Below are 21,505 nucleotides of genomic sequence, written 5' to 3'. Positions count from 1 at the left end.
CCATGAACTGAGACTTGGAACGGTCATCCTGCCCCAGAAGGACTCTACCTATGGCAGCGCTTGTTTGCTCTTTCTCTTTCCCACGAAGAAATTTTGTTTATCTTGGTCCAGGCTTCAGTACTGAGTTAGATCGTGTAAAGAATCTCCCTTACTGTGAAACGGAAACATTTGAAATCAAATTTGACCCACAAGGAGCCAGTCTTCCTGTTGGAAACAAAGAGGTCATCTTACCCATCAAGGTACGACGCAATGCAGGGCCCAGCTGGTCATCCTCAGCTACCGTTACCCTTAGAATGAGCCAGTTACCATTTCGGAGCCCCAAGTCTTCTCCCAACCCCATGCCACGTGGTAACACCAGCTTTATGCCTGTTCTAGGTGGTTGGAGGGCCAACAGTTCACATCTGTCTCCAAGCCAAGGTGACCATTCCCACTATGACACTGTCTTGTGGGAAAGTGGAGTTTGCCACAGTTCAGTGTGGACAGTGCCTCGTGGAAACTGTTCAGTTTTCTAATCCTCTCCAAGTCCCTTGCGAATGGTTCGTCCACAGCCATAAGCCAGTTAACAAGGTAAACGGGTTGTAGCCCATCAGTCTGCTTCTTCCATCTCCATTTTGGCCAGAATCATGATTCGAGACCTTCACACTTTCATTATTTCAGTCTTCGGCTCGAGACCTATAGTGACAACCATTGCTTCCTAAATACAATCTAGGCCCTTAGCCCTCCATTCAAGGACTTCCCAGGCCATGCTGTCTGGTGGATGTCTTACTTATCTCTATAGCCCTGGTATCTACACATTCCCTGACAGCTGGGAGGGACTCAGTAAATGTAGGCTGACTGAGTGGAGTATGGAATAAATCCGTTTTCCATAGTAGATGATCTAATTGTCTAATATCTATTAACCAGCTGGAGAAACACATGCCAAAATACTTAAGACGGAAACTCCATGCTGAATTAAAGCCAAAGACACACATCTTTGAGATCCAGCCCATGTCTGGGGTCTTGGATCCTGGGGAAAGGTCCAACGTGCAAGTGAAATTCATGCCTAAAGAAGAGGTAAGCTTTAAAGAAATGTGGTTCCATTCAGACTTTTTGGGTTTCTTTGAGCTTTCCTCAAAGGCCCACTTGACGAGGCCCGTGTCCAGGGAATTGCTGAGTGACCTTGGCCTTGCTATTGTGATAAGGACATTAAGTACTTGCTTCATGCAGGAGCCGTGTGACCCCGTAGTTAAGAGCACCAGCTCCAGAATCGGGTCTATCTAGCACGTCGGCTTTTATCCGCAGACCTGGGTGAGTGGCCTTCTGCTTCTGCACTTGGAGGCTGCATGGCTTTGAGTAAATCTCTTCGCCTCTAAACCTCAGTCTGCTCATAGATAAAATGAAAAATAATATCACATGTCAAAAATCCCCTATTGCAATTCTAAAATCCAATAAGCTCCAGAAACCAGGGGGGAAATTTTCATAAGTTTCAGACCCAAACTCATTTGGTGGAAAAAACCTCATCTGAACTGACAGGAGACTACTTAACCTTTATTTATCCCACTTAGTTTGCGGACTCAAACATTGCAACTGTAGAAATATTAGTGTCTGGTTTTTAGGGGACCTGCCCCAGCCCCCGCAGAGGATATTATATAACAGAGAATCTGTACATTATGTTTGCCTTTTAAAAATCTGAATTTGAAAGCTTCTCGCTCGTAGGGTTTCAGCTAAGACAGTATCAACCGGCCATACCTACTCCCTAGGGTTATTTTGAAGATTAAATGAATTAATGTGAATAAAAATGCACAGCAAATGGCTCTATATGTAGTAAGTATCTCAGTAACTATTTATGTTGTCATCAGTTGTTGGGATAATAAGAAGTACTTCCTGGTGGATGTACTCCCTGGGCCTCGTAGGCATTTCTTTTTTGAATACCATTAGCACAAATCTACTCCTAGCAAAGAAACAGAGTAAAAATAAAATCTTCCAGCCAGAGAGGATCTCACGGGGTTACCCTGTAAAGACTTGTGCTCAAAGCTTAAGGCATTAGGGAGATGGCTTTCTCTCCTTTATTCTTTTAAAAGAAGAAAATCGATGTAGGTTTTATAGAACGCCTACAGTTAACGCCCATTTTCCTGGTAATGGAAATGCTTTGAAGAAATGCTGTAGAGTCTGCAGAGAGAAAGAAGAAAAGGGAATGACTTCATATCTGATTCTAAAATAAAGCCCCTGCTTCTTTCATTATCAAAATCTCCCCAACCCTGTCTTTGAAAAGAAAAGAGAATTAATGTTTGTCATTCTTAGAGTCTTAAGACTTTTAGGGGTTTTATTATCAGGGTTGCCAAGATTTGTGGTACTTTACTAAAAGAGGGACATGTCAGTAAATAAGTAAAATAAATAAATAAATAAATAGATCTATTCAGGTGGTTCCATAAATGTTGAATTGGAATGGGTCAAAGTTAGTAAAGTGTTTCCGCCAACTGGGAGAGCAACTTATTAGCAATATGCAAGGAATTGATTAGCCTTGCAACCCACACAGTCCACGTCTCTGTCTCCTTCAGCATCGGCACCACAGGAGAAATCACGGATGTTATAACAGATGTTCAGAATACTCTGTTAGAAAACAAGGAAATGAATAAAATGTCTTAGAAATATTTCCATAAAAAGCAATCAAAATATAGAAGTTTGGATCAAAAGGTGCTAAGTCCATAGTTACATAAAAAACCCTTTTAGCCAATAATTCGTTCTCTTACTGTCTCCAACAATATTTTGTGGGTGTGAATCTATGTCCATCCACATTCTATCCATCTGATTTTCCTTCTTGAGCTAAGATTCTTAGAAACTCTTCAAATCGTGAAGCCAATCATGTTCTCCACACCCAAGCCATGAGCCTAACTATATCAGAATGACCTGGGCAGATTTCCCAGCCTTTCCCTCTCCCTGTCAAGTCAGGATCTCTAGGGATGGGCGTGTGAATCCACATTTTTAATAGGTTCCCTAGTAAAACCAGATTAGGATAGTTGGTATCCCTATCAATTGGTATTCAGACTGTAATTATATCTGATAAACTGAATGCTTCAGCTGACCATCCCTGACCCGCTGCTTAACTGTATTTTCAAATAACAGAAATATGTTCATTCAGAATCTACCAGAAACAGACTTGGAGACAAGGATTCAAGTGCAAGCAGATTAACTGAGAAGTGCAGGAAACACTGATGGAGAAGTAAAAGGCGGTTGGGGAAAAGAAGGCAGCTGATAGGGTGTGCGAGTGAGCCAGCTGCCTTGGAGACTGGAACGTAATCCTACTGGGAAACTCTGAGGAAATGGACAAAATGCACATTTTAGAACTACCCCTTCCCGGGAGCAAGGAACCTGAGGTGTTTATGTGGTAGTTCCTTAGTCACTGGTTGAGGATTGCTTCCAGAAGATGTTAATCCCAGTACTTCTGCCCTGCCCTGCTGCACGCGTGCAGCAGGGCCCATGACGTGAGAGCAGAGGTACAGATAGTGCAGAGTCTGAAGGATGAGTGTGGCATCCAAAGGGCCTTCTGTGAGTGATGAAGCACTTGGTACAATGCCGGGCATGCTGGATACCCAGTATTAATGCAGAATTATAAATTGTTCTCATGCAATTTTACATAAAACATGTCCTCTCTTAATGTCAGTAGCATCAGTTTTGTCCCCACGTGGTTTCCAGGTTTACATCACATGTGACAAAAAAACAAAGTTAAGGTGCTTATTCTGTTTTTATGTCTTCCAGAAATTCTACAGCCAAACCCTGGTGTTCCAGATTGCCCAGAGTGCTCAGAAGCTTATGCTGCTGGCACAGGGGCAAGGTCTAGAGCCACGCTTGGAATTTAGTCCTTCGGTTCTGGAGCTGGGGCCTCTGCTGCCTTATGCACCTGGAGACGAGGGTGAGGTGGTGGTGAAGAATCCCTGCAGCTTTCCCATTGAGTTTTACTCCTTAGAATTTGACCAGCAGTATCTCTTAGAAGAGAAGGTGAGCAGAGGCCAAAACCAAATTTCATTTTCCTCCCCGTGCTGGTCCCTACTGTGTACTGATGCTCTTCCCCTGATGTGGACAACTTCCTCCTGACCTTTGCCCCTTCTTCCCCTTAAGCCCTTCCTTGTCAGTTTAAAGATCACTTTGTAGCCTTTCTTGACCTCCTTCCCTTGCTGTGATTAGAATTTGTTGCTTCTTTGTGATCTCGTTACACATTTTAAACAACTAATTGAAAAACTAATTATTGCTCATGGTTAAAATTCAAACAGTAAAGAATGTAAGCAGCAATCATTGTATTTGAAGTGAGTTTCTTATTGACAGCATGTAATCGGGTTTAAAAAAAAAATACACTCTGGTAGTCTCTGTCTTTAATTGGTGTATCTAAACCATTTACATTTAATAAAATTAATGTCAGGGCTTAAGTCTTTTTTTTTTTCTGTTTGTTCTGGGCTACATTTTTTCCAATTGTTCTTCCATGTACTTTTTTTTTAAAAAAAATTTTAGAGCAGTTTTAAGTTCACAGCAAAATTGAGGGGAAGTTACAGAGATTTCCCATATAACCCTGCCCCCCACACATACATACTTTCCTCTTATTATCAACATCTCCGACTAACATGGTACATTTGTTACAATTGATGAATCTACGTTGATACATCATAATCACCCAAAATGCACAGTTTACGTTTGAGTTCACTCTTGGTGTTGTACATTCTGTGGGTTTGGACAAATGTCTAATGACATGTATTTGCCATTACAGTATCATACAGAGTATTTTCACTGCCCTAAAAATCCTCCGTGTTCTCCTACTCATCCCTCCCTCTTCCCAACCCCTGGCAACCATTGATCTTTTTACTATCCGCATAGTCTGGCCTTTTCTAAAATGTCATATAATTGCAGACATACAGCATACCTTTTCAGATGGGCTTCTTTCATTTACTAATATACACATAAGTTTCCTCCATAGCTTGATAGCTCTTTTTTTTAATACTAAATAATATTGCATGGTCTGGACATCGCAGTTTTTTTATCCACTCACCTACTGCAGGATATCTTGGTGGTTTCTCAGTTTGGGCAATTATAAATAAAGCTGCCGTCAACATCCATGTGCAGGTTTTTGTGTGGACATAAATTTTTTTTTTAAATCAAACTTTATTTTTAAATAAAGGCAATAATGCATAAGTACAATGGATAGCTGGCATTTGATTTCATATCTGTGTCCTTTTGTTTCTCCTTTCCAAAAAGAAAGCAGATAAAAAATGGAGTCAAGTTCAACACTTTCAACGAGTAAGCAGACAAGTTCTGATGCAGTCCGTACCTCAGATTTATTGTCTAGAAGTTGCCAGTTTATGCAAGCTTAAAGACTTGTTATCATGAGTTCATAATTTTGCTTTAAAAAGAGGGAAAGCGGAAGGAGATCAGCCCTCTCATTTTAATTTTTTTTTTTTTTTTTTTTTTTTTTTTTTAAGGACACACCACATCCAGCATGGAGCCCAATGCTGGGCTTTTTTTTTTTTTTTTTAATTAAATTTTTTATTTATTTTCAGCGTAACAGTATTCATTGTTTTTTCACCACACCCAGTGCTCCATGCAATCTGTGCCCTCCCTAATACCCACCACCTGGTTCCCCCACCCTCCCACCCCGCCCCTTCTAAACCCTCAGGTTGTTTTTCAGAGTCCATAGTCTCTCATGGTTCACCTCTCCTTCCAATTTCCCTCAACTCCCTTCTCCTCTCCATCTACCCTTGTCCTCTATATTATTTGTTATGCTCCACCAATAAGTGAAACCATATGATACTTGACTTTCTCTGTTTGACTTATTTCACTCAGCATAATCTCTTCCAGTCCTGTCCATGTTGCTACAAAAGTTGGGTATTCGTCCTTTCTGATGGAGGCATAATACTCCATAGTGTATATGGACCACATCTTCCTTATCCATTCATCCGTTGAAGGGCATCTTGGTTCTTTCCACAGTTTGGCGACCGTGGCCATTGCTGCTATAAACATTGGGGTACAGATGGCCCTTCTTTTCACTACATCTGTATCTTTGGGGTAAATACCCAGCAGTGCAATTGCAGGGTCATAGGGAAGATCTATTTTTATCTCCTTTGGACAAGTACCACGTAGCACAATTGCTGGATCGTAGGGTAAGGTATGTTTAGTTTTAAAAGAAACTGCCAGAGAGTCTTCCAAAGTGGTTGACCGTCTTGCTTTCCCACCAGCCGTGAGTGAATGTTCCAGTTCTCCCGCATTCTCATCCGCAGTAGATGTTGTCAGTGTTTCGGGTTTGGGCCATTCTAATAGGTATGTAGCCTGCCTTGTTTTGATTTGCATTTCCCTGCTGACCTCTGAGGTGGAGCATCTGTTCATATGCTTATTTGCCGTCTGTCTGTCTTCCTTGGCGAGGTGTCTGTTAAGGTCTTTGGCCCATTTTTTAATCCAGTGGTTTGTTCTCTCTCTGTTGCAGTTTAAGAGGTCTTAACATATTTTGAATAATAAGTTTATCAGACGTATCTTTGGCAAATATTTTCTCCCATTCTATAACTTGTCTTTTCATTCTCTTGACATTGTCTTTTGCAGAGCAGAGGTTTTTAATTTTAATAAAGTCCAGCTCATCAATTATTATTTTCGTGGACTCTGCCTCTGGTGTGTTTCTAGAAAGTTGTCACCACACCCAGGGTCATCTGGATTTTCTCTTAAGGCACATTCTAAGAGTTTTATGGCCGTGCGTGTGTCATTTAGGCCTTTGATCCATTTTAAGCTTTGCAAAAGATGTCCCATCCATCTAGATTTGTGCTTCTTGCATCTGGATGTCCAGGTCTGACATTGTTTGTTGGAAAAACTATCTTTGCTCATTGCATTGCATTTGCCCCTTTGCCAGAGGTCACTGGACAGGTCACTTGGGTCTATTTGGATCTCTGTTCTGTTCCACTGACCTAGCTGGGTCTGTTCTTACCATCTCCACCCTGTTCCGCTACCTTGAGGCTGGGATGTATAAACTATCCCTTTATCTAATACTCTTAGTACTCTACCTGTTAGAGACTGCTTCTTAGTTCCCTACTGTGAGCAGTTATGAAATTAGCTACTAATCTCTTTTTCTCTCTCCTCAGCACCCTCTAACTTAAAATGATATTCTTCTCAATTAATGCTTACTGGGTAATCATGTCACATGCACTCACTCTATGTTTTGCTTCTTGTATCGTATCTGTCATGTCAGAGCTTACAGCATTAGGCTGTCAGAACCTACTTTCTATCACTTAGTCTTAGTTCTCTATTTACGTGTGTTCAGTGTTCAGCACCAGTCCTTAGGATGAAACTTCTCCAGTCACCTCTGTGTGGTCTGCAGTGGATTCCTCAGGAGGGGCTCATGGAAACGCTATTTCCTGAGTACATGCCTGGTGTAACTATTCACCTGCGGCTTTTATGCTTAAAGATAGGTTTGGTTGGATACAATACCTTTCACTCGGTTTGCACTTGAATATCTTAAATGCATTGCTTCATCGTTTTCTCCTATGCTGCTCATGAAGTCTGATGCTTAGTTTTTTGTTGTATATTAATTCGTTATTTACGGCTGCAAAACAAATTGCTCCCAAGCTTGGCAACTTCAAACAACAAGCATTTGTTATCTCGTGTTGTCTGTGGGTCAGAAATTTAGGAATGGCTTGGCTAAGATGGTTCTGCTTCCTCTGGACCTTCCCCCAACTCAACCTGTTTGTCTTCTGTCTTCTTTACATCTAGTGTTTATGCTCTGCCCGATTTAGATTCTGCATCTAGAAGTTTTTCTCAGAATGGGAATTTGTCCCTGTGGAAGGGAGTCTTTTCATTAGGTATTCATGAAGTGCTCAGTAGCTTCTGTTGGCCCCACATCCTCTGCTGTGCCAGGTTCAAGGGAAAGGCAAAGCAAAGGTCCTGAGACGTGCGGCAGGCTTCATAAGGAGCACTCTTGGGAGGAATACCAGGAAACAATAAGGAGAGCAGACCTGGTCAGAGAGGTGAGCTGTGATGGGATTATAGCAGAGACCTCGGGGGAGCCCACAGGGAGCTCCGGAGCTGGGCCCGCTCTTCAGAATTGCCCCAGCTGAAGCAACCTGGCCAGGCCTTTGTGTGTCTGCATCACCTAGTCTTTGGAATGTTCTTTCCTTTCCCCACTGACCTGCCATGCCAGCTTGTCCTGTATCAAATCTCCATATGTGAATGGATCTATTCTAAGCCTTCTTTTCTGTATCGTCTCTGGTCAGTTAGTCTACCCCAATATCATTTCCACGCTGTTACCCCAGCTTCAAAAGTCCTTATATCTAGTAGGACAGTCCTCTCTCTTTCTTCTTCTTCATTAATGTTTTAACACTCTTTTTATTTTAAGATTTTATTTATTTATTTGAAAGAGAGAGAGAGCATGAGCAGAGGGGTTGCCGAGAGGGAGAGGAAGAGGGAGAAGCAGACTCCCTGCTCAACAAGGAGCCCAATACTGGGCTTGATCCTAGGACCCTGAGATCATGACCTGAGCCGAAGGCAAATGCTTAACCCACTGAGCCACCCAGGTGCCCTAACTCTTTCTTTTTTTTTTATACCATTTTTTTATATTCAAGTATAATTAACATACATGATTATATTAATTTCAGGCATTTCAACTATTCTTAGCTCTTTATTCTTCCATATAAATTTTAGAATGAGCTTCTTTAACAGTGGTTTTCACACAACTAAAAACAGTGATCCTAGAGAAGGAAAGGTTGCTCAACAAAACAGAGTTTTCACGTAAATTAGGCCGTATAGGAAGCAAATGCTTTCTAGAACTTTATTGTACTGTGTCTTATAAATATACATACACACTAAGTTTACCAGATTTAGCAGAAAGAAAAACAAGTTACACAGTTAAATTTGAATTTCAGATAAAAAACATAGGACATATTTTACATGGACATTTTTATACTAAAAAAATTATTCATTGTTTATCTGTAATTCAGATTAAACTGCGCATCCCATATTTCATCGAACAACCCCAAAACACATTCCCTCCCTACCCCCACACTCCCCCCCAACACATTCATGCATACACATACTTAATACCATTTTACCGGTTTTTCCCTGGATCATCTGTTTATGAGACAGCCGCCTTCCTTGTCTAACATTGCTCCCCACAGGGTTTTTCAAGAACATGTCACTCAGAGTGGATAATGGAGCTCTGTACTTTTGTCAATGGGAAAAAACAACAAAACAGTGTATGTTATTTATAAAACAAGAGGAAAAATCTCTCCCGCATGTGAAATGCCCAGGCTCAAATGGGGCAAAATTCAAGATCTTATATCCCCAGATTCAGGGCCCAGCCTCTCTTTTTAGACCTCCCCGAAGGCCCATGCTGCACACTCCCGCCTCTGGCAGCAGCCAAGGTCTTACAAGGTGGGTCGGCAGACCCCGTGAGGGCTGTCCGGAGGAAGAAGCTTCCAGCCAGCCAACAGCCATCGCCCTCTTCCTCTTGCAGATCTTACGAACGCTGAAAGGCTACGATTCCTACAACACCCTGCTGCTGCCTCCCCGCCTTCCGGGGGAAAAGCTGCCCCCAGAGCTGTACGAGTACTTTAAGGAGATGAAGCGGTCGAAAGAGGAGCAGATGAAGGCCAAGTATCTGGAGAGTCTGGGCCAGGAAAACGGTGAGAGCTCGGTGCCAAGAGCCCGGCTTCAGTCCCTGTCCTGGAGCCCCGGAGGTGTCCCTCCTGGGAGGCCAGCCAGGCCTGTGCTAGGTGCCTCACAGATTTTGTTTCTATCCCTCCCAGAATGGGCCTGTCATCCCTGCTGCATGGAAGTGGAAGTACCCTGCATGGGGTACGTTCTCCTCTCTGTAGAGTCTAGCAAGGAGTTTAGACCTCAAAACAATGGGTACAGGCGTTAAGGAAGGCACTTGAAGTAATGAGCGTTGGGTGTTCTATGCAACTGATGAACACTGAATTCTCCCTCTGAAACCAATAATACAGGATATATTTAATTTAAATAATAAGCGATACAGGTATAGAAGAACACGTACTAGATACCCAGCCCCGTGCTGAAGGCTTTACACATAGAGATGAGAAACTAGAGCACTGACAGGCCAGGTCCGCAGTTTGAAGGGGTAGAATCAGGATTCGAGCCCAGATCTCTCTGGCTCCGGAGACCGTGGTGGTAACCACAGTGTCCCACAGATTCTGTGTGTGCCCAGGTGATGCAGTAACACATCACACAGGGTATAGCTTGGTGCCCTAAAAGAGGTAGGGAATGGGGGTTCACACAAGGAAGAGGTTGGCCCTCCATGGTCCTCAAGGCCAAACCCCAATCATAAAGCTTGACTGTGCTCTTATAATGTGCCCTTTCCTGGCCTACTGCCCCTGAGTTACCCCGTCATACACCCATGGCGCTCCCTTATGTGCACCTGAACTTCAAGGCTCCTGAATGACCTGTAGCATGATGCATGCTTCTCCTTCCTGCTTTCCATGCTCATCCCAGAAGTTGCCCTCCCTGCTGTTATTTGCTCTCTTTCTCTGTGTAACAGTCATCGCGTGTATAATTGTTTTCTTCATACCCGTCTGCCCCCCAAATGAGAAGTCCCTGTAAAGGCAGTGATCACACATTCCCCATCGTAGTGCCCAATAAATATGTGCTGTGAGAGCGAATGAATGAACTGAATAAAGTCCATTTTCTCCCACCCTTGAGCTTATCTTGCCTCTCAAGGAAACTAATCAGAGAATACTAGTTTGTCCTTTTAGGACAAAGATGAGAGAAGACCACCTCTCCCCGCATTCTCCTGGTCATGTCATTGAGCACTATTGGTACTCAGATGCTAGAAATGCCATCATGGAGACCACAGACCGGGGGCTTAACCAACAGAAGTTTATTTTCTCACGCTACAGGAGGCTCAATGTCTAAGACAAAGGTGTCAGCAGGGTTGTTTTCTTCTGAACCTCCTTCCTCGGCTTGTAGATAGCCATCATCCCCCGGTCTTGACATAGTCTTCCCTCTGGGTGTCTGTTCAAATCTCCTTTTAAAGACCACCAGTCAGGGGTGCCTGGGTGGCTCAGTGGGTTAAAGCCTCTGCCTTCAGCTCAGGTCATGATCCCAGGGTCCTGGGATCGAGCCCCGCATCGGGCTTTCTGCTCAGTAGGGAGCCTGCTTCCCTTCCTGTCTCTCTGCCTGCCTCTCTGCCTACTTGTGATCTCTGTCTGTCAAATAAATAAATAAAATCTTAAAAAAAAAAAAAAGACCACCAGTCATACTGCAGTGTGGACAGAATAGGACACCTATATGACCTTATTTTAACGTTATTTGCCACTTTAAATACAGTCACATTCTGAGGTATTGGAGAGTTAGGATTTCAACATATGAATTTTAGGGGAACCAATTAAGCCTATAACTAGCTGCCACAATGTATGTTCCAAGAATGGAGCTGAAGTGTGGTAAACAGATCAATAAAACAAGACCCTGTGTTTGAGAGCCACAGGGTCAGGAAGGAGGTGGGAGGACAGACACTGACACTCAAACCCACTGTCATGGGGGTGGGGAGGCACGGGGGTAGACAGCTGCAGGGGCTGCCAGGTACAAAGGCATCATGACCTCAGAGAAGGGCCCTGTCACTCTCGTCCCCATCCTTACAACAGTACAGTGACAGGTTCATTTTTTCATTTGGCCCTGAAAGGTGGCGGAGAACAGGGACACAGGGGGCCAGAGGGGGCCAGGCAGGTGCATACTCTGCTTTTCCCCAGGGCTTCTCTGAGCCTCTGCTCCCTCTGCTCTCACGTGCAGACTGTCCTCCCTGCTTCCCACGCCATGGCCAGCATGGCCGGTCACAGGAGAGCTCCGACCTCTCCGCCTTAGATGTCAATGCCCCATGCCTCCCAGGATCAGTGTCTTGGCCCCCTGGGGGAGAGGGGGCCATTTTGTGCAATCACAGCCTAATATCCCATTGGAATTGTGGGATAGTGCCAGTGGGGAGGGCGCTGGGCAGACAAAATGGGAGATGTTTGTAGTGAGGCCATGGACAAATGTTCATGACAAGTTAAGGGGGAAAATAGGCTACAATTGGGATATACACTATAATCCCAAGTTCAGCTTTGAAAAAATGAGAAAGGAACAGTCTGAGAACTTGGAGCTTTCCTGTTCTGGTATCATGAAATGCAGTTGCAATCACCATTTCTTTGTCTTTCCGTCTCTTTCGCCGATGAATTTTATAATTCCTACTCTTCTGAATTTTCTAAATTCCCTGAAACAACTGTATAATTTTTGTGGGTTTTTTTTTTTTTTATGTTAAGATGTAGAAACACTCTGGGCAGGGAAACTTCTTAACAGCCAACCGACTGCTGTTCTCATTTCTTGGGGTTGGCTAGTCCAAGGTGATGGTGACCAGGTCAGTGATTCTCCACTTTGTCTCTCTTTCATTTTGTGTCCCCATCGCCCCTGTCCCCCTCCCAACTCTTCTGCATGTGTGTTTGCGTGCTTGGCTCTTGGGCAGAAGAGGAAGACGGGCTGTCGTCTGATCTGGGAACCTCAGCCAGTACAAAGAGGACCTCACTGAGCCGAGGGATCTCGGTCACATCCAACCTCGAAGAACGGCACCTTCCCACAGCCGAGTCTAAGACTTACCCAGATGAAGAGGAAGATGACGAGAGCCTGGAAAAAATCATGTTTCAAAGTAAAGAAGCATTTTAATGTTTTGGTAACAGTTCTCCCTATACAGAGGTGGGAAGACTGTCCAGTACCTCTTCACTTTTCTCCCTGAAATGCACCCTCAAGCCTTCTAGCCCTGCTGGGTGTTAATTCTGCATATGAATATGCCATCATATTTATTCAGCCGTTTCCTGTCATGCTGCAAATTCAGCTAGTGTCTAGTATCATTTTTTTTCAGCAGGGTACATTCCCCCAAGATAGAGTTAACAGTCAGAGAGTATCTGTATTTCAATTCTAGTGGTTGTGGACAAACTATTAGCCAAAAAAGTCACTGCCATGTGGGGGAGTGAGAACACTTGCAACAGGTGATTTGTAAAACAAAAATGTCGAAGAAAGGAAAAGTTGTTCCCCTTTCCACCAGACCGTGTGAATCCCAGGCATGTCCACATGTACTTACTTGCACACATATATTTTTACTTTGCAGCTGACAAGTTACAGAGCATTGACAGCCACTCCACAGAAGAAGTTGGAGAAGTCGAGAGCAACCCAGTGAGCAAGGCGATAGCTCGCCACCTGGGCATTGATATTTCCGCAGAAGGCCACATATCCAAGAACAGGAAAGGCATCGCCATTATCATCCATGGGACTCCAATGTCTGGTATGCACAGCCCTGAAGGGTTGCCCCTGTAGGGTTTACGGTGAAGTTTACACATATAATTTTTAAGACAATAAAAGACTCTTTCATTTGAAATTTATATACCACAGGACTATCCCCAAACTACTCAATTGCCAATGTCAGAGATACAGGGTTAGAGAAAGAGCAGGGATCCCTTATTTTTAATTAATACATCTCTGACCTGTTTGAGCTTATATTCTTTCAATAATTTAAAAACATTAAACTATAAAAGAAAAATCCAAGACATGAAATCATTTAAAAAGAGAGGGGGAAATATGTACAAATCTCTTGAATTGGCCACATTCCTTCTATAAATTTATCTTGGGAAAATATTTAATGACGTGGACGAAGATGAACAGCATGGCTGCTCGCTGCAGCATTGCTTACCGTAATGAAAAACTGGGAGCAACTGAAGCATTCAGTGCAGAAGACTGGTTAATTAAACCTTAGTACATCCGTAAAGTAAATTAATTTGCCATTAAAAATAGTGCTACATGCACCCGTGTTCATAGCAGCATTATTCACAATGGCCAAAAGCTAGAAACAGTGCCACCGTCCATTGACAGGTGAATGGGAAAATGAAATGTGGTCCAATGGGCTATTACTCAGCCTCAAAAAAGAGGGAAATCCTGACACCTGCTACAACATGGATGAACACTTAGACATTATACTGAGTGAAATCATCACCCAAAGACAATTGCTGCATGATTCCACTTATATAAAGCACTTAAAGGAGTCAGACTCATAGAAACAGAAAGGAGAGTGGTGGTTTCCAGGGGCTGGGGAAAGGGAAGGATGGGGGCTTATTGTGTGGTGGCTACAGAGTTTCCATGTGGGAAGATGAAAAAGTGCTGGAGCTCGATGGTGGTGACGGTCACACCACAGTGTGAATGGACTAATGTAACTTACCAGTACATGTACCCATGGTCACGATGGTAAATTTTGTGTGTTCATCACCACAGTTTTTTCAAAGTGCCATAGAAGTATATTGAATGAATAGAAAGATATTCATGATACATCATTTTAAGTGAGAAAAAAAGTGTCATCCTTAGGATTTGCAATCTGTATTAATTTCCTATTGCTGCTGTGGTAGGCAGCTGCACACTTAGTAGGTTGAAATAATATAAATTGATGTCCTTTCTGAAGATCAGAAATCTAAAATGTGTCGGGAAGGCTGCATTCCTGCTGGAGGCACGTAGGAGAGGATCCATTTCCTTGTCTTTTGTAGCTTCTAGAAATGTCGCCTGCATTCCTTGGCTCAGGGCCCCTTCCTCCGTCTTGAAAACCAGCATCATAGGAGCGCCTGGGTGGCCCAGTCGGTTAAGCATCTGACTCTCGATTTCAGCTCAGGTCCTGATCTCAGGGTCATGAGATCATCCTCACACAGGGCTCTGTGCTCAGCAGGGGTTCTTCTTGAGAGTCTCCCCCTTTCCCTCCACCTTCCCTGCTCACTTCTCTCTCTCTCTCTCTCTCATTCTCAAATAAATAAATAAATAAATCTTATGGGGGGCAGGGGGCGGGAAATCAGTGTCTTCCAGTGTCTCTTCCTTTGCTTCACCATCACATCCCCTGTTCTGACCTGCTTGTCTCCTGGAAGGGCCCCTGGGGTTACCTTGGGCCCACCCAGACAAGGGAGGATAATTTCCCGTATCAGGATCCTTAACTTAATTGCAACTGCAAAGCGGCTTTACCACCTAAGGTTAACATTTCCACAGGCTGCGGGCATTTGGATGTGGATGTCTTTGGGAGGGGTCTTTGTTCAGCCTACCACAGAGCAGGTTTCTTTTTCCTAAGAAATATAAATACATGAGTTGTACATGCATACTTAGCAGCCACAGGCTAGCTGTAATATCTCTGGATGAGCAAATTGTGGACCTTTTTTTTCCCCCTTTTCTCCTGTTTATTTGTATTTCCTGCTTTCTTTTTAATGAGCAGACATTTTAAAATGAGAAAAGATCAACACAAGTTACTCTTTAAACCAAAAAAGTCTTCCCGTTAGAATCAGAGACAGTAGAACTACAAAAAAAAAAAAAAATTCTTTTAATATTTTATTTATTTGAGAGAGAGAGAAAGAGAGAGCACTCAAGAGTGGGAGGAAGGGCAGAGGGAGAAGCAGACTCCCCACTGAGCAGGGATCCCGACAGGGGACCCGATCCCAGTACCAGGAGATCATGACCTGAGCTGAAGGCAGATGTTTAACCGACTGAGCCACCAGGCACGCTTAGAGCTACAAAATTTTAAAAGGTCATGACCAAATCACCTTTTAACTGCGGAGAAAATTCAGAGAGGATGCGTGTTGCCATCACGCTGTGCACGGCGCACTGGTGGTGGAATGAGAACCAGAATTCTCGTGGTTCTGGTCTTGCCTCTATTTTCTGCTGCCACTTCTGGCCACATTAGAGACTTAAAGGCAAAGCACTTGGAGAGATCACTTTATAGCGGTCTCCATTCTAGGAGCTTCTTCTGTCTAGAACACTGAGCTGCTGAGAGCCAGGAAATTCAACCTCCTGACCTTTTTTTGCAGGAAAATCGGCCACTGCAGTCAGCATGGCCAAATACTACAATGCAGCCTGCTTGAATATTGACTCCGTTGTGCTGGAAGCCATCTCCGATGGCAGCAACATCCCGGGGATCCGGGCCCGGGAGCTCTGCATTAGGGCTGCCATAGAGCAGTCCATGAAGGAAGAAGAGTCTGGTAAGAGCCATTTCCCCTGACTTTCTGTGCTCAAGTGCCTGGCACCCCTGCTGCTAATTCCCATCTTCCTTGTGTCCCACGTTGAGCTTTTCTCCCCATGCCTGGCTGAAGGCTGACTTACAGCATACTGCCAACTTATAACCCGAGGAGGAATTCTCTCCCCCAAGCGTCTACAGCGCCCCGTGCTGCCCAATACAGGCACACACTTGGCACTACAGGGAACAGGACAATGAATAGGATGCAGCTTCCACCTTTGAGGGTGGCCCATGAAAGGCAAGCAGACAGGGGTTTGTTCAGAGCAGAGGGAAAGAACATGGCAGGAGGGCAACTTTGGGGTGGCTGGGTTCCAACAAGCGTGATCTCGGGAAGTTTTAGTGGAAATGAGCTTTGAAGGAGCAGGTGAACGTTGACAGGCAAAGATGAAGACAAGGACATTCCAGTCCAAGAAAGCAAGGAAGCTGACAGTCGATTAGAGGTTGGGAGGTGGGTGGAGGCCCATCATAGTTGACCTTGATGCCTGGATTATGAATTTGGGTTTTATTTTGAAGGAACAGAGGACTCAGGTGGTTTTTACCCTCGGGGAGAAATGGCCAGAGAGTCACAGTGGAAAAGCAGCAGCCCTTGTAACGTCTTATAAAGGGAGCAGTGGAGATGCTAAGGATGAACAGGCTTGGGCCAGCTGCCCCAAGGAGGGCTCCCGACGTTCCAGGTGGTCACGTCAGGAAACCAGGAGAAGAGTGATGTTGTTTACCAAAATAGGAAACACGGGAGGAGAAGAAAGCTTACTGGCAAGGAAAATTAATTGAGTTTTGGACCCCACTGTAGTAAGGCCCGGTGTGGCCTACCTACCAGAGGTTGGGAATCCCAGCTCCATCGGGTTGTCTAAGGACCTAGAAGGCAGGGGAATGTGAAACTATACTGAAGTAGAGTGACTGCTCTGAGCAGAACCACTTTTATATAAATATTCATAACAGCATAACATCAGTTGTTTCTTTCTTTTTTTCTTTTTTTTTAGGATTTTATTTATTTATTTGACAGAGAGAGATCACAAGTAGGCAGAGAGGCAGGCAGAGAGAGAGGAAGGAAAGCAGACTCCCTGCTGAGCAGAGAGCCTGACATGGGACTTGATCCCAGGACCCTGAGATCATGACCCGAGCCAAAGGCAGAGGCTTTAACCCACTGAGCCACCCCGGCACCCCATTTTCTTTCTTTCATTTTTTTTTTTTTGAGAGAAAGAGAGCAGGGGGAAGGGCAGAGGGGGAGGGAGAGAGAATCACAAGCAGGTTCCACACCCAGCATGGAGCCTAATGCAGGGCTCGATCCCACAACCCCAAGATCATGACCTGAGCCAAAACTGAAAGTCGGACACTTAACCTACTGAGCCACCCAGACGCCCACAAGCCAGCATCTATAATAGTGCACCGTGTCTGCTAGCTGGTTGATAAAAGTGGCTGGGGCTTTCAGACGTGTCCTCTCCTCTTAGTACCTCTGCATGGGATGCTTAGAGAAATAGAGGAGTCTTTGCTGGGAAGATAACAGAAATAGCTCTTTAGTAATGTAAGGGAGGAAAAATAATTTTCTCTCTGTCCTTCTGAGTTCTTGACTAAGACTCTATAATAAAAAATTCACAAGAAAAAAGCAAGTTTATTAACATGTTTATCTTATGTGTACAGGGGAGATACTCAGGAAGAAACGAGGTGGCTTACAATTTTGAATTAAATACTGTCTTCACGAGAAAAGAAGAGGAGGGAGGTAGTCCTTGTAGGGGAGAGCAAATGAGTTTTAGGGAAGAGGAGTAGACCCACAGAAGAACGGATGAGGGTAGATAGTTTGGTACATCCCTGGTGGATGTAACTGCCAGTGTGTGGCTTTGGGACAATGGAGTTCCCTTTGGACGCCTCTTTTTCGGCAGATAAGGGAAGTTAAGAGAAGTCTTCTTCCTGCGTTTGCCCACAGCTCAAGTGCCCACAGCTCAAAAGAGAGAGCAGTATATTCTGAGGTGCCGTGTCCAGAACTCCGCGCATCGTATTTTGGGGGTGGCCTAGTCTACCTTCAGTGGGAACTCCAAGCTGCATCACAATTCTGGTTCTCTTAGATTTTTGCTTCCTTTTCTCTCAACTAAACTACACTTCACAGAGGTCTTTGGAGCTGTGTTGGTGTCCCATGACACACTGGGGATTCCGGTTTCCAATCTGAGAGGGTAATGTCAAGCTAAAGACATAACTGGGGGAGTCTTCCTCAACGAAGCCAGAGGTTCAACTGCTGAAAGAGAGGAAGACAACCCAGAAAGCTCCAGAAAGGGGCGCCTGGGTGGCTCAGTGGGTTAAAGCCTCTGCCTTCAGCTCAGGTCATGATCCCAGGGGCCTGGGATTGAGCCCCGCATCGGGCTCTCTGCTCAGCAGGGAGCCTGCTTCCTCTTCTCTCTCTGCCTGCCTCTCTGCCTACTTGTGATCTCTGTCTGTCAAATTTTTAAAAAAAGGAAAAGAAAAGAAAGCTCCAGAAAGAGGAGAGGGATGGAAAGGGACATTGGGGAACACTTACATTTTAGGAGGAGGGCGTGAAGGAGAAGCCAGGAAGTCCAAGAAGGCAGAGTGAGGAGGCTCAGAGGGCTGGGCAGTCAGGAGAGCAGGGTGGAGGGAAGTCGAGGAGGCTGAGGTGCGGGAAGGAGTGGAGCGAGAAGGGCTTTCACACCTCTCCAGAGCCCCGGTGGAGTCTGGGGGACCCTTCCTGACTCGTTTGTCTCATAGGCCCCATCACTGGTTCATATACCACTTCCGCGACTTCCTTATTCTACTGTCTGCCGACCCCGCCAGAATGTCGGCTGGAAGCAGAGGTTTGTGTTAGTGCTCATCGCTGAGGTATTCCCAGCCCCTAGCATGGTGCCTGGCACAGAGCAGGCACAGAGTAAAGACTTCCCAAAGTGTATCGAATCAGCGAGGGAATGTAGTCAGAGATTGCTGAAAGTACAGATAAATGAGCCCTGCGAGGGCCACTGTGGCTCGCAGTTCAGAGGTCACCAGGCACTTTGGAGAAAGCCCTTTCAAGGGAGGGGTTAACCCCAGACCTCGACTCGCTGTTCGCTATGGACGATCCTGCCTGTCCCACACCGCAGCCACTGGCCACTTGACATGTGACCAGTACAGACTGAAGTGTGCTGCCAGGGTGGTTATTTGAAGACGTAGTATGAGTTAAAGGCTATTCTATAAAATAGCAGAGTAACCATTTCTATGTGTTGTTTACATGTTGGGATGATCACATTTTGGATATAGAGGGTTAAAGAAAACACACCATGAAAAGCCATGTGTACTTTTTTAATGCAGCTACTAGAAGATTTTAAATTACATACGTATTACGTGTCCATTGACAGATGTGGCCCACACTACTGTTTTTGGAGTCGGGCTGTGAGGGAAAGAGAGGGGGTGTCATGATGATGTCTGGAAAGAAATGAAAGAACTGGCTTTTTAAGATAGGGCAGAATGATGGCAAGGACCGGGAAAGCTGAGACGCATAGAACAGCCCGGAAGAGACTGCACAGCCATGGCAGGAGGTGGGGGGGGTGGTGGCGGGAGTGCAGGACTCTGGACCAGGTGAGCGGGCGCGGACAGTGGGAGGCCAGAGCAGTCGTTATCAAGGCAGAGCCGGAGGTGGCGGGGACGGGGCGGATGAGTGCAGGACTGGCTGCAGAACTCTGGTGCAGTTGCTCTACTGGTGGCTTCAGGTTCTTTGCCCCTCTGCTCCCACCCACCCCCCACCTCCAGATGCAGTATGGAGTCTTTGTACCTATAATCACCTCCTGGAGGAAAGACAGAGGGAACACATGAAAAGATAGAGCGGGCTAAGCATAGTGACAGCTCCCAAGGGAGTTCTGAGGACCTATTTGCTGAAATATGGTCACCAAGCATGAGCCTTACCGAGTCTGTCCATGCACTGGAGAATGGTGGCAGCTGCCTGGGCACACATCCGCATCACCCCGTCTTAGTGTCGGGGTCCCAGGGCAGGGCCCTAGTGCACCAGTGGTTTCAGGAGCGCTTGCCCTCGGGGCTGGAAGAGAACATGGGGCGACTAACACGGGATCCACTGGGACGTCGGGCAGCGGAGAAACCTGCACTCCAGCCTTGGGGGCTGCAGCCTCTTCTCCCAGCCCCTCCCAGCCAGCTGCAGGCCGAGATGGCTTTGTGGTCCTCAAGAGAGTCACACCCGTCATACCAGATGTTGTGCCATCCCCACCATCATTTCCTTGCTATCCTCAGGTGGATTTTAATATAAATCTACTCTCTCTCTCTGTAGCCCAAGAGGCTGCTTCGGGCCAAACCGCTGTGGGACAAGTACGTCTGAGCAGTGAGACCCTGGGCAAGCTGACCTCAGATTCCACACTGGTAACCCCCGAAATGAAACCTACGAAGCCACTGCGCGGAAGCATGGTGATCGCCAAAAGCAAGACGGAGAGCCACGGCTCCGGGTCCCAGAAGCAGCATCACCAGCACGCGCCTGAGACGCCGCAGGTACAGATCAGGCTCCCCCAGCGGAGGGTTGGGGTCCTTCCCCCTGCCCTTCCCCCTCAGCGTCCTGCAGCCTCGGCAGCACGGCTTCGTGGCTGGGGGTGCCCTCTCCAGGCTCACGGTGCAGGCGCTGGCAGGCGTGGTCCTCCGGCAGGGGTTCAGCAAGAACTTTCATGCGAGGCACTGGCTTGAGTGCTCGCAAAGTGGAGATAAACGAAGCAAAAATCCCTGTGCTCATGCTGCACCAAGGGTCCGATGAGGGAGATGACCACACGTACACGTATCTGCAATAAAATGAGATTGGTGACAAAAGACGTTTGTGAAAAAGAACTGGGGTGAACCCTATGAAACGGCCAACAACGGCAGTTTCCTATGGTTCAGCCTAATACGACAGGAACGCTGAGGATGAAACCATTTGTATCAACTGCAGGGGCGGGGAGGCTGCACGGGAGTCTGTGAGAGTGTATCAGAGGCACCAGAAAATCCCAATTCTGACCCCAATCCCCTTTCTTTTTTTTTTTTTTTTAAGATTTTATTTATTTATTTGACAGACAGAGATCGCAAGTAGGCAGAGAGGCAGAGAGAGAGAGAGGAAGCAGGTTCCCCGCTAAGCAGAGAGCCCAATGTGGGGCTCGATCCCAGGACCCTGAGATCATGACCTGAGCAGAAGACAGAGGTTTAACCCACTGAGCCACCCAGGCGCCCCTCCCCGTTCAATAAATAGGGAACTTAAAACCTATTCAAGATCACCCCATCCCCCATGCGGCTGCCACAGTGTGACAGGACTCAGGGTTTGGACAACAGTCGCCCTGTTGGAGTGCGTCACCCAGAATTGGCTGTTCGGTTTTCCAAAGCTCTCCTAAAGCATGAACTCTCCAATGACTGGAGTTTAGTCATGTTCCAAGTGGGAAGAAATGTGTACTGGGTCATATAATGAAGATATTACCTGTAATATAAGGTCATTTATTTATAAATCACCATGTTCTAGGAGAGCACCTGCTGGAAATCCTGGTCTTTTGAATGACATTTAATCCG

At 45.6% G+C, this 21,505-nt stretch overlaps 1 protein-coding gene across 2 annotated transcripts in view; it reads left to right on the top strand.

Annotated features, from left to right (window-relative positions):
• Positions 1 to 21,505, top strand: part of HYDIN (HYDIN axonemal central pair apparatus protein) — a gene marked incomplete at both ends in the record, with an annotated part of 302,437 nt that overhangs the window by 183,616 nt on the left and 97,316 nt on the right. For both annotated transcript variants that reach the window (XM_080829076.1, XM_080829075.1), the window contains 9 exons: positions 112 to 239; positions 376 to 567; positions 904 to 1,053; positions 3,736 to 3,975; positions 9,452 to 9,620; positions 12,446 to 12,625; positions 13,085 to 13,258; positions 15,801 to 15,971; positions 20,259 to 20,473. In XM_080829076.1, the coding sequence (XP_080685202.1) occupies positions 112 to 239; positions 376 to 567; positions 904 to 1,053; positions 3,736 to 3,975; positions 9,452 to 9,620; positions 12,446 to 12,625; positions 13,085 to 13,258; positions 15,801 to 15,971; positions 20,259 to 20,473 (1,619 nt within the window). The remainder of the gene's footprint in view (positions 1 to 111; positions 240 to 375; positions 568 to 903; positions 1,054 to 3,735; positions 3,976 to 9,451; positions 9,621 to 12,445; positions 12,626 to 13,084; positions 13,259 to 15,800; positions 15,972 to 20,258; positions 20,474 to 21,505) is intronic.

The sequence above is a fragment of the Martes martes genome (genome assembly GCF_963455335.1).
Source record: "Martes martes genome assembly, chromosome: 17".
NCBI classification, from domain to species: Eukaryota; Metazoa; Chordata; class Mammalia; order Carnivora; family Mustelidae; genus Martes; species Martes martes.
The sequence above is the reverse complement of the archived record's forward strand: the minus strand, read 5'-3'. Positions and strand labels throughout refer to the sequence as shown.